The following is a 12,867-nucleotide window of genomic DNA, read 5'->3' as shown; positions in this document are numbered from 1 at the left end:
AATTAAAAAGTCCCTTGCCCGGACACGGGTCACCGGAGCCATTCTCTGGAGCCAGGCCTGGACGTGGGCCTCGAAGACGAGCGCCTGGTGGCCGGGCCTGCACCCATGGGGCTCGACCGATAAGAGTGGTGTTCTGTTATTGGACTTCGGTGCTCATCACGGATTGTACATAACAAACACCATGTTCAAGCATAAGGGTTTCCATACGTGCACTTGACACCGGGACCCCCGAGGTCGCAGTTCGATGATCGACTTTGTGGTCGTGTCATCGGACCGCATGTCTTGGACACTCTGATGAAGAGAGGGGGGAGCTATCAACTGATAACCACCAAGTGGTGAGTTGGCTCCGGTGATGGGGGAACATGCCGGTCTGACCTGGCAGGCCCAAACGTATTGTGAGGGTCTGCTGAGAACGTCTGGCAGAATCCCTTGTCAGAAGGAGTTTCAACTCCGGCAGAACTTCACCCACATCCCGGGGGAAGCGCGGGACATTGAGTCCGAGTGGACATGTTCCGTGGCTCCATTGCTGAGGCGGCCGACCAGAGCTGTGGCCGTAAGGTGGTGCTGTGGCCGAACCCGTTGGTGGACACCAATGGTGGGGGATGCCGTCAAGCTGAATGAGGAGTCCTATAGAGCCTTTCTGGCCTCTGGGACTCCTGAGGCAGCTGATGGGTCTGGCCAAGCGGAATGCGGCTTTGGTGGTCGCCGAGGCAAAAACCCGGGCGTGGGAGGAGTTGGTGAGGCCATGGAGAACGACTTCCGGACGGCTTCGAGGAAATTCTGGTCCACAGTGCGGCGTCTCAGGAGGGGGAAGCAGTGTGCCATCAACACTGTGTATAGTGGGGATGGGGGCTGCTGACCTTGACTCGGGACGCTGTGAGTTGGTGGGGAGAATATTTCGAAGACCTCCTCACTTCCACAGACACGCCTTCCCATGAGGAAGCAGAGTCTGGGGTCTCTGAGGCGGGCCCTCCTATCTCTGGGTTTGATGTCACCGAGGTGGTTAAAAAGATCCTTGGTGGCAAGGCCCGGGGGTGGATGAGATTCGCCGGGAGTTCCAAAAGGCTCTGAATGTTGTGGGGCTGTGCTGGTTGATACGCCTCTGCAAAATCGTGTGGACATCGGGGACAGTGCCTCTGGATTGGCAGACTGGGGTGGTGGTCCCCCTTTTTAAGAAGGGGGACCGGAGGGTGTGTTCCAACTACAGGGGGATCACACTCCTAAGCCTCCCTGGTAAGGTCTATTCAGGGGTGCTGGAGAGGAGGGTCTGTCGGGAAGTCGAATCTCAGATTCAGGAGGAGCAGTATGGTGTTCGTCTTGGCCGTGGAACAGTGGACCAGCGCTTCACCCTCGACCGGGTCCTCGAGGGTGCATGGGAGTTTGCCCAACCAGTCTAATGTGATTTGTGGACTTGGAGAAGGCGTTAGACCGTGTCCCTCCTGTGGGGGGTGCTTTGGTAGTATGGGGTACCGAACCCCCTGATACGGGCTGTTCGGTCCCTGTACGACCGGTGTCAGAGTTTGGATCCGCATTGCCGGCCATTTCCGGTGACTCCGCCAAGGCTGCCCTTTGTCACCGATTCAGTTCGTAACTTTTATGGACAGAATTTCTAGGCGCAGCCGAGGCGTAGATGTGGTCCGGTTTGGTGGCCTCAGTATTGCATCTCTGGTTTTTGCAGATGATGTGGTTCTGTTGGGTTCTTCAAGCCGTGAACTCCAAATCTCACTGGAGCAGTTTGCAGCCAAATACGAAGCGGCTGGGATGAAAATTAGCACCTCCAAATCTGAGACCATGGTCCTCAGTCGCAAAAGGGTGGAGTGCCCTCTCCAGGCCGGGCATGAGATCCCGCCCAAAGTGGAGGAGTTCAAATATCTTGAGGTCTTGTTCATGAGTGAGGGAAGAATGGAACGGGAGGTCGACAGGTGGAACGGTGCAGTGTCTGCAGTGATGCGGACTTTGCATCGGTCCGTTGTGGTGAAGAAGGAGCTAAGACGAAAGGCGACGCTCTCTATGTATAGGTCCATCTACGTTCCTACCGTCACCTATGGTCACGTGTTCTGGATCGTGACCGAAAGAACAAGATCCCGGATACAAGCGACCGAAATGAGTTTCCTCTGCATCGTGTTCGTGCTCTCCCTTAGAGATAGGGTGAGAAGCTCGGTCATCCGGGAGGAGCTCAGAGTAGAGCAGCTGCTCCTCCGCATTAAGATGAGCCAGATGGGGTGGCTCAGGCATCTGTTTAGAATGCCTCCTGGACCCCTCCCTGGTGAGGGGTTCCGGGCATGTCCCACCGGGAGGAGACCCTGGGGACGACCCAGGACAAGCTGGAGAGACTACGTCTCTCAGCTTGCCTGGGAATGTCTCGGGATCCCCTCGGAAGAGGTGGGATCCCCTCGGAAGAGCTGGACAAAGTGGCTGGGGAGAAGGAAGTCTGGGCTTCCTTAAGCGGAGGAAGTGGCTGGGGAGAAGGAAGTCTGGGCTTCCTTAAGCGGAAGGGGAATGAATTAATGAATAAGTTCACTTGAGTTATATTTGTCTGATATTTAAATTTGTTTGATGATCTGAAACAAAGTGGGGAACTATGCAAAAAATTCATAATATGAGAAGGGGCCCAAAACATTTCATGGCACTGTATTACAAACAAGTACCTAATGGATTCTACAGGCACGTAGGAAAGGAAGGAAATTTCAGTTTTAATGTGAAAACAGTTTAACCTTCAGCTTCTGTGCATGAAACCCTACTTTCCACTGATTGACGACGTATGAAACACTAGTTCTTGTTAGCTCATATTGGTAACAAGTGGTACATTAATACAAAATAAATAATGTAACTCACCTTGGGATCAGCGAGAGCATTTATAACATTCCCCAGGGAGAGGAGTGAGCGGTTGATGTTAGCTCCTTCACGCAAGCGTTGGCCTTTGGCATTGGTAGCACTGGCTCTTTCTGAGCCTGCCAGGTCAATTAAACTCATTTTGGCAACGCACACATTGGGATTAAGCATAGCAGTTTTGTCCTGCTGTCGCAAATATATCTGGAAAAAATATAACACTCATTGTAGGCCAACAACATGTTAATATTTGTATGACATTTATCACACGCAAAATAAAGTAGTGTATGCTTATTCTAATTGTGACTATTCAACTTCTTTATTGTATTTCACAATAAAATCTGTCCTATTGGAAAATTTAAATGGGACTAAAGAGAAATACCTGGAACACGGCATGGGACCTGGAAGAGGTGGCATTTGTATCCGTTGGGTGCTGTGTCCTGTTTTGATTGCCAGAATCCAAAGCCTGGAGAATGTTCTCGGCAGATTTTGGCTGTGCAAAGACATCATACATTGAGTGTGTCCAGTACTGTATTGGTAATTTACAGAGCCAAATTGTTAGGCATTCCCATATAGCTTTCGGTGACAATATTATACAGGATGCTGAGACAATGTTCATAAAACAGTGTGCCTACTAACCTGGTACAGCGTGAGGCCCTGAACAACCACTCCTTTAACACTGTCCTCTCTTACTGCAAGAGGACCTGCATTAGCCAGCAAATCCCTGATCTGTTCATTATAAACCTATTGTTAAAACAACAACAACATTATTTATATACAAAGCCAATCAAAATATTGCAAGTGATCATTAGACAAAGTGCATGTTTTGAACAAAATCGTTCCAGCAGCAAGTCCAAAAACACTGGGCTGGACCAAAGGTGGGTAAAATTCTCAGTAGCCCATTTCATACTGCCATACAAAATGCTTTTTCCTATGGGAAAGCTACTGATATTGATACAAATATTTTCATGCTTTTGGGTTAGTACCAGAGGCGGAATCCAGACGATTCATAGCCCCACCCCCCAAAAAAAGACAATTCTTAGACATGGACTGTTCATAGACATCGAAATTTACCTCCAGAACAATTTATTCAAATTTGACTGAATTTCCATATTTTCAAAATTTTGTCAAGAACATTACCATGAGACAGTCAATCATAATCGTTAATAGTCATTAATGTTTGTTACCAGAATGAGATTTCGACATGCTATCATCAAGAATGTCTATAGATTAATTCGTATTTGCAAATTCTGTAAAAAAAAAAAAAACAACAACAACAAAAACTATGAAAACAGATTAATCAGATCCCTTCTTTTCCTTTCAGCTTGTCCTGTTAGGGGTCGCCACAGTGCGTCATCCTTTTTCATGTAAGCCTATCTTCTGCATCCTCCTCTCTAACACCAACTGCCCTTGTATCTTCCCTCTTCCCACATCCATCAACCTCCTCTTTGATCTTCCTCGAGCTCTCTTGCCTGGCAGCTCCATCCTCATCATCCTTCTACCAATACACTCGTCTCCTCTGGACATGTCCAAACCATCAAAGTGTGTTCTCTGTCTCCAAAACATCTAATCTTGGCCATCCCTCTGATGAGCTCAATCCTAATCCTGTCCAACCTGGTCACTCCCACAGAGATGCTCAAAATCTTCATTTCCACCACCTCCAGCTCTGCTTTCTGTTCTCTCTTCAGTGCCACTGTCTCTAATCTGTATACCATGGCAGGCCTCAGCACTGTCTTATAAAGTTTTCCCTTCATCCTAACAGAGACTCTTCAGTCACATAATACACTTGACACCTTCCCCCACCTGTTCTAACCTGCTTGGACCGTTTGCTCCTAACCACACTCACCATCGCTTTGGACTGTTGACCAAATATTGAAACTCCTCCACACTCGCTCTCTCTTCTCCCTGTAGCCTCACTCTTCCTCTTCCCCATTTATGCACATACTGTATATTGTCTTACTTTGGTGCATATTCATTTGTCTCCTTTCCAGTGCATGCCTCCACCTTTCTAACTGTTCCTCCACCTGCTCCCTGCTTTCACTGCAGATTACAATGTCATCTGCGCACATCATGGTTCACGGGAATTCCAGGCTGACCTCATCTGTCAACCTATCAATCACCTCTGCAAACAGGATGGGAGTCAGAGCTGATCCCAGATGCAGTCCCACCGCCACCTTAAACTCTTTTGTCACACCTAGAGCACACCTCACTGCTTTTCTGCTGCCCTCATAGCAGCTGCTGTCCTGTACTATGATATAATACTTTTCTGCCACTCCAGATTTTTCACCTCCAAGAGAATCTTAGCCAACTCTTCCTTTAAAATAACACCTAGTCCATTTTTCTTCCCATTTGCACACTTGAAAAATTATTTTAAACCTCTATCTTACTGACCTTTCCACCTGCTCTCCTGGACACACAACATAACAACCTTTCTTCTCATCATCATGTCAACCAATTCCTGATCTTTTCCTGTCATAGATTAAAATTAAATATGCCTAATTTCTTTGCTTTTTTTGTGCTGGCCTGCAACTTGAGCCAGGCCCATCTCCACCTGCACCTGATGCCTGCTTCAAACTGTGCCACATGAATAGCATCCTCCTCTTTAAGCACTCTCATTCTGGAGAATAATTGACAAAAATCATTCTCTGTTTCACTTCATTTTTCACTATTACCAACTGCAAAGGCTAATCCCAAATGCATCTTCCTGGACAATATTAAATATTTGAAGTTATTTCATTCAGTGTTGTGACATAATCCTTAACATAGCTCCGTCGCTTAATACATTTAACATTAACATTCGTAAACTAATGAGATAATTGTAGTCGCGTTTCGTAATTAATACAAGATGTACTAGCGGATCTCTTGTCGCCGATGTTACGTGTGCTTCGCGGTTCCGGTGGGACCACAACCAGGGCCACAACCCGCAGCACCTCAACGCGAAAATACAAAAGCAACAAATACGACACTGGCTGATCTGATGAGCAAAAATGTTGCCTAAACAGAAGAATAACAATAGAGGATGTCTGCTCCAGAGATGGGTAGAGTAGCCAAATATTGTACTCAAGTAAGAGTACTGTTAGTTGACAATAATGTGACTCAAGTGAAAAGTAGTCCTCCAAAAAAGGTTGTCCTCCCAAAAAAATACTTAAAGAGTAAAAAGTACACAGTGAAATAATTACTCAACGACTGAGTAAAAAGCACAAAAAAAAAAAAAAAAAACAATATTAATAAAATGCAATTTACTGCACGGTGTTTTCTCAAGTTATAAGTGCGATAAAATATCCACGTTTGGGCAGACAGTGCCAGACAAATACAACAATACATGAAAGCTGTTGTTTTTGTTCGTCTAAATGTAAGCAAGAGTAGAGCGCCATTACCTTCATGGTAATTACCATGAAGGTAATTACCCACATTTCCAAAATCAGAATGTTTATTTCCCAAGTATGTCAAAAACACACGAGGTATTTGTCTATGGTAGTTGGACCCGCTCTAGTACGACAACAGACAGTTGATTGACAGAGAATACCTTTGCGACATAAAGACACTGGAGGGTGGGTGAATGAATAAATTAATAAATAAATAAATAAATAATAATAAAAAAAAACAGTCACTGAGCAATAAAAGGTTGCTAGTAATCTGGTAATGCCGGTACAATTTTGATTTCATTTATTTTTTGACAATTGTCCAAATAGATGCAGTCCTCTAGCAATTAGAACAGTTTGAAATTATTAATAGAACAATAGTCCAGTGCAATGACCATTGTGCTAAGGGCGCGGAGATTTCAAGAAATGTATGCAGTTTAAAGTGACTAGTAGTGCGACGATCTGGGACAATGTCGATTGTGCAAATGTTGCAGATGCTACTCAGGCACATGAGTGGCCAGTATTGGTCAAAAACATGCAAATAGTGCAGCGTGGCGAGACTACTACAGTGAGTGCACGAGTAATGTATAATTGGCCAGACAGAAATGTGACAACAAACTCAAGACAAAAAAAATTGGCAGCATGTTGCAATGGAATTGTAAGTTAGCTGCTTAAGAAATTAATTGTAAGAGGGTAAAAGCTGTTGGAATGTCTGCTAGTTTTAGTTTGCATTGTTCGGTAGCGCCTACCTGAGGGAAGGAGCTGGAAAAGGTGGTGACCAGGATGTGGAGGGTCTATGAGTATTTTGCATGCTCTTGTCTTAGTTCTGGCTGCGTACAACTCTTCAAGGGTGGATAGGGCGGTACCGACAATCCTTTCAGCAGTTTTGATTGTCCGTTGCAATCAGAGTTTGTCCTTTTTTGTAGCAGCACCAAACTAGACTGTGATGGAAGAACAGGACTGATTCGATGACTGCTGTGTAGAACTGCATCAACAGCTCCTGTGGCAGGCCGTGCTTCCTCAGAAGCCGCAGGAAGTACATCCTCTGCTGGGCCTTTTTGAGGATGGAGTTGATGTTGATCTCCCACTTCAGGTCCTGAGAGACTGTAATTCCCAGGAAGTTGAAGGTCTCGACGGTTGACACAGGACAATTGGACAGCGTGAGGGTCAGCTGTGGCGAAGGATGCCTCCTGAACTCTGCGATCATCTCTACAATCTTGAGCGTGTTCAGCTACAGGTGCTGTCGGCCGCACCACAGCTCCAGCCGCTCCACTTCCTGTCGATACGCTGACTCGTCACCGTCTTTGATGAGACAGATGACTGTGGTTTCGCCTGCAAACTTCAGGAGTTTGACAGCCGGGATCGTTGAGGTGCAGTTGTTCGTGTAGAGAGATAAGAGCAGCGGAGAGAGGACACAACCTTGGGGCGCCCCGGTACTGGTGGTCCGTGTAGCTGAGGTGGTGTCCCCCAGCCTCATGTGCTGTGTCCTGCCTGTCAGGAAGCTCTAAACCCACTGGCAGATGGCAAGCGAGACGCTGAGCTGGAGAAGCTTGGAGGAGAGGAGTTCGGGGATGATATTGTTGAACTTATTGAAGTCCACGAAAACGATCCTCGCGAAGGTTCCAGCGCCGTCGAGGTGTTCTAGGATGAAGTGTAGTCCCGTGTTGACTGCATCATCCGCAGACCTGTTTGCCCGGTAGGCAAACTGCAGGGGACCCGTGACGCTCCTGAGGTGGTTCAGCACGAGGCGTTCAAAGGACTTCATGACCACAGATGTCAAGGCGACAGGCCTGTAGTCATTCAAACCGGAAATTGCAAGTTTCTCGGGGACTGGGATGATAGTGGAGCGTTTGAAACATGATGGCACAGTTCCAGAAATGTATTGAATATCTGTGTGATGAATCGAGCGAGCTGGTCCGCACAGACTTTGAAGCAGGATGGGGACACAAGGTCTGGGCCTGCCACTTTGTTAATCTTTTGTTCTTTGAAGATGTGTCGCACATCCTGTTCGTGGATGGTCAACGCAGAAGTCAGAGGTGTGATGGTGGTCGGTAGTGCGGCTGCGTGGGTGTGGGGTGTGAAAGGGTCCTTTTCAAATCTGCATTCGAAGATGTTCAAGTCGTCGGCTAGTCTACTACTGTTCTCAGCTTGGGGACGATCGTCGCTTGTCATTGGTTAGCGATTGTAATGCATGCCAGACTGATTTAGAGTCGTTAGCGCTAAACTGTTTTTCTAACTTTACTGCGTAGTTTCTCTTTGCAATGTTAATTTATTTAGACAGCTGGTTTCTAGCGCGATTATACAGGGCCCTGTCCCCACTTCGATTTGCATTCTGTTTAGCCTGGCGAAGTTGCTTAAGTTCGGCGGTGAACCACAGTTTGTTGTTATTGAATGTACGAAATTACTTTGTTGGTACACATACCTCTTCGCAGAAACTGATATAGGATGTGACAAGTGTCCATATATTCATCCAGGCTACCATCTGAATTTTCAAAGATACTCCAGGCTGTGCAGTCTTGACAGCTTGAAGTTCTAGCTTTGCTTCGTTGATCCACTTTTTTTTTTTTACTGTTTTCACTGTAAGCTTCGCGCATTGAAGTTATTTCCTGTATGTTGGTATTAAGTGAATTAAGCAGCGATCAGACGAGCCCAGATCTGCGCGAGGTATAGCACGATATGCGTTATTTAGCGTAGTATAGCAGTGGTCTAAAATGTTGTTTTCCATGGAAGGACAATGTGCTGCTCGTATTTAGGGAGTTTTGTGGTTGAGTTTAGCTATGTTAAAGTCCCAGAGAATAATGAGGGGTGACTCTGGGTGTTTTTTTTTTCAATTTCATTTTCTTGTTCAGCGAGTGTTCGCAGTGCGGCATTCATGTTAGCTTGGGGCAGAATGTAAACACCGGCGAGAATGAAAGACACAAACTTACGAGGCGAGTAGAATGGCTTACCGTTCAAAAACAGCGACTCTAAATGCGGGCTGCAGTGTGTGCTGAGCTCTGTGACATCGGTACACCATTTTTTGTTGATATAGAAGCAGTTCCCGCCACCTTTTGTTTTCCCCGATAACTCCGTGATGCGGTCTGCCTGGTGAAGATGGAACCCAGGAAGCATTATGGGGCCATCTGGGACAGTCTCACAAAGCAAAGTCTCAATAAAGCACAGGGCGGCGGAATGGCCAAAGTCTTTACTGGTCTTTGTCAGAAGCTGAAGTTCGTCCATTTTGTTGGGTAGGGAGCGTAGATTTGCAAGGCGGATCGACAGGAACGGGAATCTGTATCCTCTCTTGGGGAGCTTCACTTGGATGCTGGCTCGCATCAGTCTCCATGCACCATAGACTGCAGTCACCCACCCCCCACGCCCCAATGAGTAACTTGGGGAAAAAAACTGAGCGGATTTGCAAAGATTGGTGAAAGAAAGTCCGGGGTAGACACCCTGATGTTTAGCAAGTCTTCCCTTGTGTAAGTGAGTCACGTAATGTCTCAAAAGGCGAACGAAAAACACAAAAACATGGACAACACGAGAGAGCACGTAACCGATCAAATAAAATAAATAAATACGTTGGCCACTTAGGCACAACAATCAGCCGGGCTGGCTTATCTAGTGTTAATACCCATGCCCGGGAAGCCCAATAGAAGACGTTGTGTGAGGTCATGTGACTTTCTTTTGTCATTTGATCGGTGAAATGGACTTAAACGTCACTAGCACTTAAATTAGATTGGCGCAAACAGCGCCCAATGTGGAAGTCAAAGTCTCGCGCACGAAATAGTTGATAAATAAGCAATAATTGATCAATAAAAGTAGCGAGTGACATTTACATCATTGTAACGGAGTAAAAGTACCGTTACGTCGGTTTTCAAGGAGTACGAAACAGCCTATGAAGACGGTGACCCCCCCCCCCCCCACCCCCCCAAGGAAAAAGTCATTGCATCTACAAGATTCACGTAAATTGCCAATTTTGAGTTCAAAGCGGCGAATTTCGCCAGGCCACTGATTTGCACGTATGCAGCAAAGATAAAAGAACAAAGAATGGGGGAAAAGATGTTCACCTCAAGATAGGAGACAGCAACAGAAAACTCTTTCTCCTCTTTGGCATCATCCATGCGTTTAAAAAGGTCTTTCATGGTGCGGTACATGACCCCCGGTTCGTTTGGTGTTCCTAACATGGTATGTGTTTTGCCTGCTCCAGTTGCACCATAGGCGAAAACTACAACATGAAAAGAAAAAAAAGAATATGCCAATAATCTCACTAAGCATATATAGCACAACCACAAATTGATAGTATTTTTGACTGTGATCGACTGATGACCTGCCTTGGATCTTTTTCTTCTTTTTTTTTTTTTTTTTTAAAAGGCTGCTTAACCTGCATAACTTTCTGAAAGGACTTGATCAAAACGGGACCCAAATGACGTTCCCAAAATGAAGAGCCTGCCTCTTTCATCAAGATAAGTTGCATCCTCTTCAATCAAATCGTGAAACAGTAATTGTAAGTATCTTGCATTTAGTATTTCTGATTACATGTAGGTTGCTTGATTGCTTTCCTGAGGTAATTTGTAAGCAAAATACCACCAATCATTTTACATCATTAGATTGCCATTGGACACTAAACTTTTGACCTACAATAATCAAAAACTTGTCAGACACATAGTTGTTAAAACCTATATGTGAGGAGAAACAAAGATGACAATTATTAATTCTATGATACTTCAAATTTAGGAAAAATTAATGCCGTAGATTGTGTGCCGTTACCTGTGCAGTTAAATCCATTCATGACACTATTCAACACTCCTTTTGTGGTGTTTTCAAATATATCATCTTGAGTGGAATTCTCTCCAAAGACATGGTCAAAAACAAATTTAAGGTCTTTGTTGGCCCTCTTGTTGATGTTTCTATTCCGAACTCTTTGGGAACCAAAACAGGATATCTCCTCTTCTTTTGGATCAAATACCAACATGTGTTTATCCACAACTTGGACCACATTGCGAACATTTTCACTCTTCTCCTTCTCGTTGGTTGGCCTCACCCGAACGACCACCTTCACGTGGCTGCATACATTACTTGCCATTACGTTTCCTCACTGGTGACTAAAGTGTAACTGCAAAGACAAAAAGAAAAAAAAAAACTATGGTGAAAATTATTAAATACATCTTAGTTTGTATGATGCTAAGTCTTTACAAAAATACTGAGAGAAGCAGTTAAAAGAGGTTTTGTATTTTGCTGGAGATGGGGGTAATGTGTTGTGTGTTAACCAATAAAATCTAAGGTTTCAATGTCTGATTCAAATGTCTCTTGAGGAAGGCACTGAAGCCTGATTCTAAATTTGGGACAGTAAAGGATGACCTTTTCTTGTACTACTTAAAAAAATAAAAATGATAATTATATCAAAACTCCCCAAAAAGGTAGACTGCATGTACAGCAGTTCTTAGGAACCCATAACTAGGGACATTTTAATTCACAGGAGTTGAGCAATGAGTCGTTCCATAAATACTGTTCAAATACATCACACCGTTATTGTCCATTTATGACGTGAAACATCTTTAACAAAGCTGTTCAATAAATTACCTGTCTCGTGAAGTTAATCATGCTTATATTTGTGTAAGAACTACTGTAGATAAATGTCCAGTACGGATTAACCTATGTGCTAGACATACAATTCCATACATCTTGACGACGTTGGAGTCTAACGAGTAATTAATTGAACGGTATGATGATGCAAAGTATACGAATTCGTTTTTGGTTTTTTTTGTATCACCGTACTGTTTACGGTATGTTATGTCAACATGGTTATTGCTGGCAACCTTGGCGGCTTTGGAGATCTTGTGGCACCACTTTGGAAAGTGATTAGCGTGACGTCAAACCAAATAGAAATTCATTGGAAGCAAACGCTTACGTAACGGTAAAGGTCTTCTTTTGCTGTGTTGTTTGCAGCCTGGTGGACACTACAAATAAGAATCCGTTCTCAACTGCCTTACCTAGATAAGAGAGATAAATAGAAAAACGGTGAGCTACGCTAACGCTATTAGCAAGTAGCGAAGTAAACGCTAACGGCAAATTAGCAACGTTTGCCTTCGTGTCTGAAGGGCGACTGACTGCCCGCCACAAAGACTTACCTATCGGTTGTAAGGTAACACTTTCATTTCGTCACGATTGCTTCCAGAAGGGCCACAAAACACCTGCATAACATAATAAAGTATGATCTTCGGAGGAAGGCTAATGTTGACGAGACGGGCGCCAATATTTTCAAAAGCAAGCACTCTTCCTCGGTGGATGCAGATTGGGTGTGAGCTACGGGTCAATGGGCGGACCCAAGTGACGTATGGCAACGTGCTGCTGTGGTTGCTTCCGGTAAGATACATTCCTGTTAACTTCACGGTCCTGAAGCGTTAACATTTGAACATGCTATATAGACACTTCACTCTAAATAAGTTTAAGTAGGTTTGTTGTATTATTATTAATACTGTTGTATTGGTCGAAGACGCGTTTCCAGCGTGCTATCATCCAGTATAAGCACCTCGTAAGCATCAAACGCCGAAAGCGTCGATGTTAAAGCTAAATTTGAATTTGGACCTCGTATAAACAAACAGAACCACCTGTAGTGCTCGGAAGCATTCACGGCTCTTTCAATAACTTTGATTGATGCTATAGTTTTTTTTTTTTTTTTAATTAGCACTCACCAAAC

General features: G+C 44.8%; 1 protein-coding gene across 4 annotated transcripts in view; it reads right to left on the bottom strand.

The window, feature by feature from the left end:
* The window catches only part of kif18a (kinesin family member 18A), a 55,500-nt gene extending 43,051 nt beyond the window's left edge, over positions 1–12,449 (bottom strand). For 3 of the 4 annotated variants that reach the window (XM_061703115.1, XM_061703136.1, XM_061703144.1), the window contains exons 1-6: positions 12,299–12,449; positions 10,938–11,283; positions 10,238–10,395; positions 3,469–3,573; positions 3,212–3,322; positions 2,836–3,033 (exon numbers count right to left, since the gene is read on the bottom strand). In XM_061703115.1, coding sequence (XP_061559099.1) covers positions 2,836–3,033; positions 3,212–3,322; positions 3,469–3,573; positions 10,238–10,395; positions 10,938–11,253 — 888 coding nt within the window. In that variant the 5' untranslated portion in view covers positions 11,254–11,283; positions 12,299–12,449. Of the gene's footprint in view, positions 1–2,835; positions 3,034–3,211; positions 3,323–3,468; positions 3,574–10,237; positions 10,396–10,937; positions 11,284–12,078; positions 12,161–12,298 lie in introns of all 4 variants that reach the window. The other variant, XM_061703126.1, reaches the window with a different exon arrangement.
* Between the last annotated feature and the right edge of the window lie 418 nt (positions 12,450–12,867).

The sequence above is a fragment of the Phycodurus eques genome, chromosome 2 (assembly GCF_024500275.1).
Source record: "Phycodurus eques isolate BA_2022a chromosome 2, UOR_Pequ_1.1, whole genome shotgun sequence".
NCBI classification, from domain to species: domain Eukaryota; kingdom Metazoa; phylum Chordata; class Actinopteri; order Syngnathiformes; family Syngnathidae; genus Phycodurus; species Phycodurus eques.
Note: the sequence above shows the minus strand (reverse complement) of the source record. Positions and strands in the feature narration are given on the sequence as shown.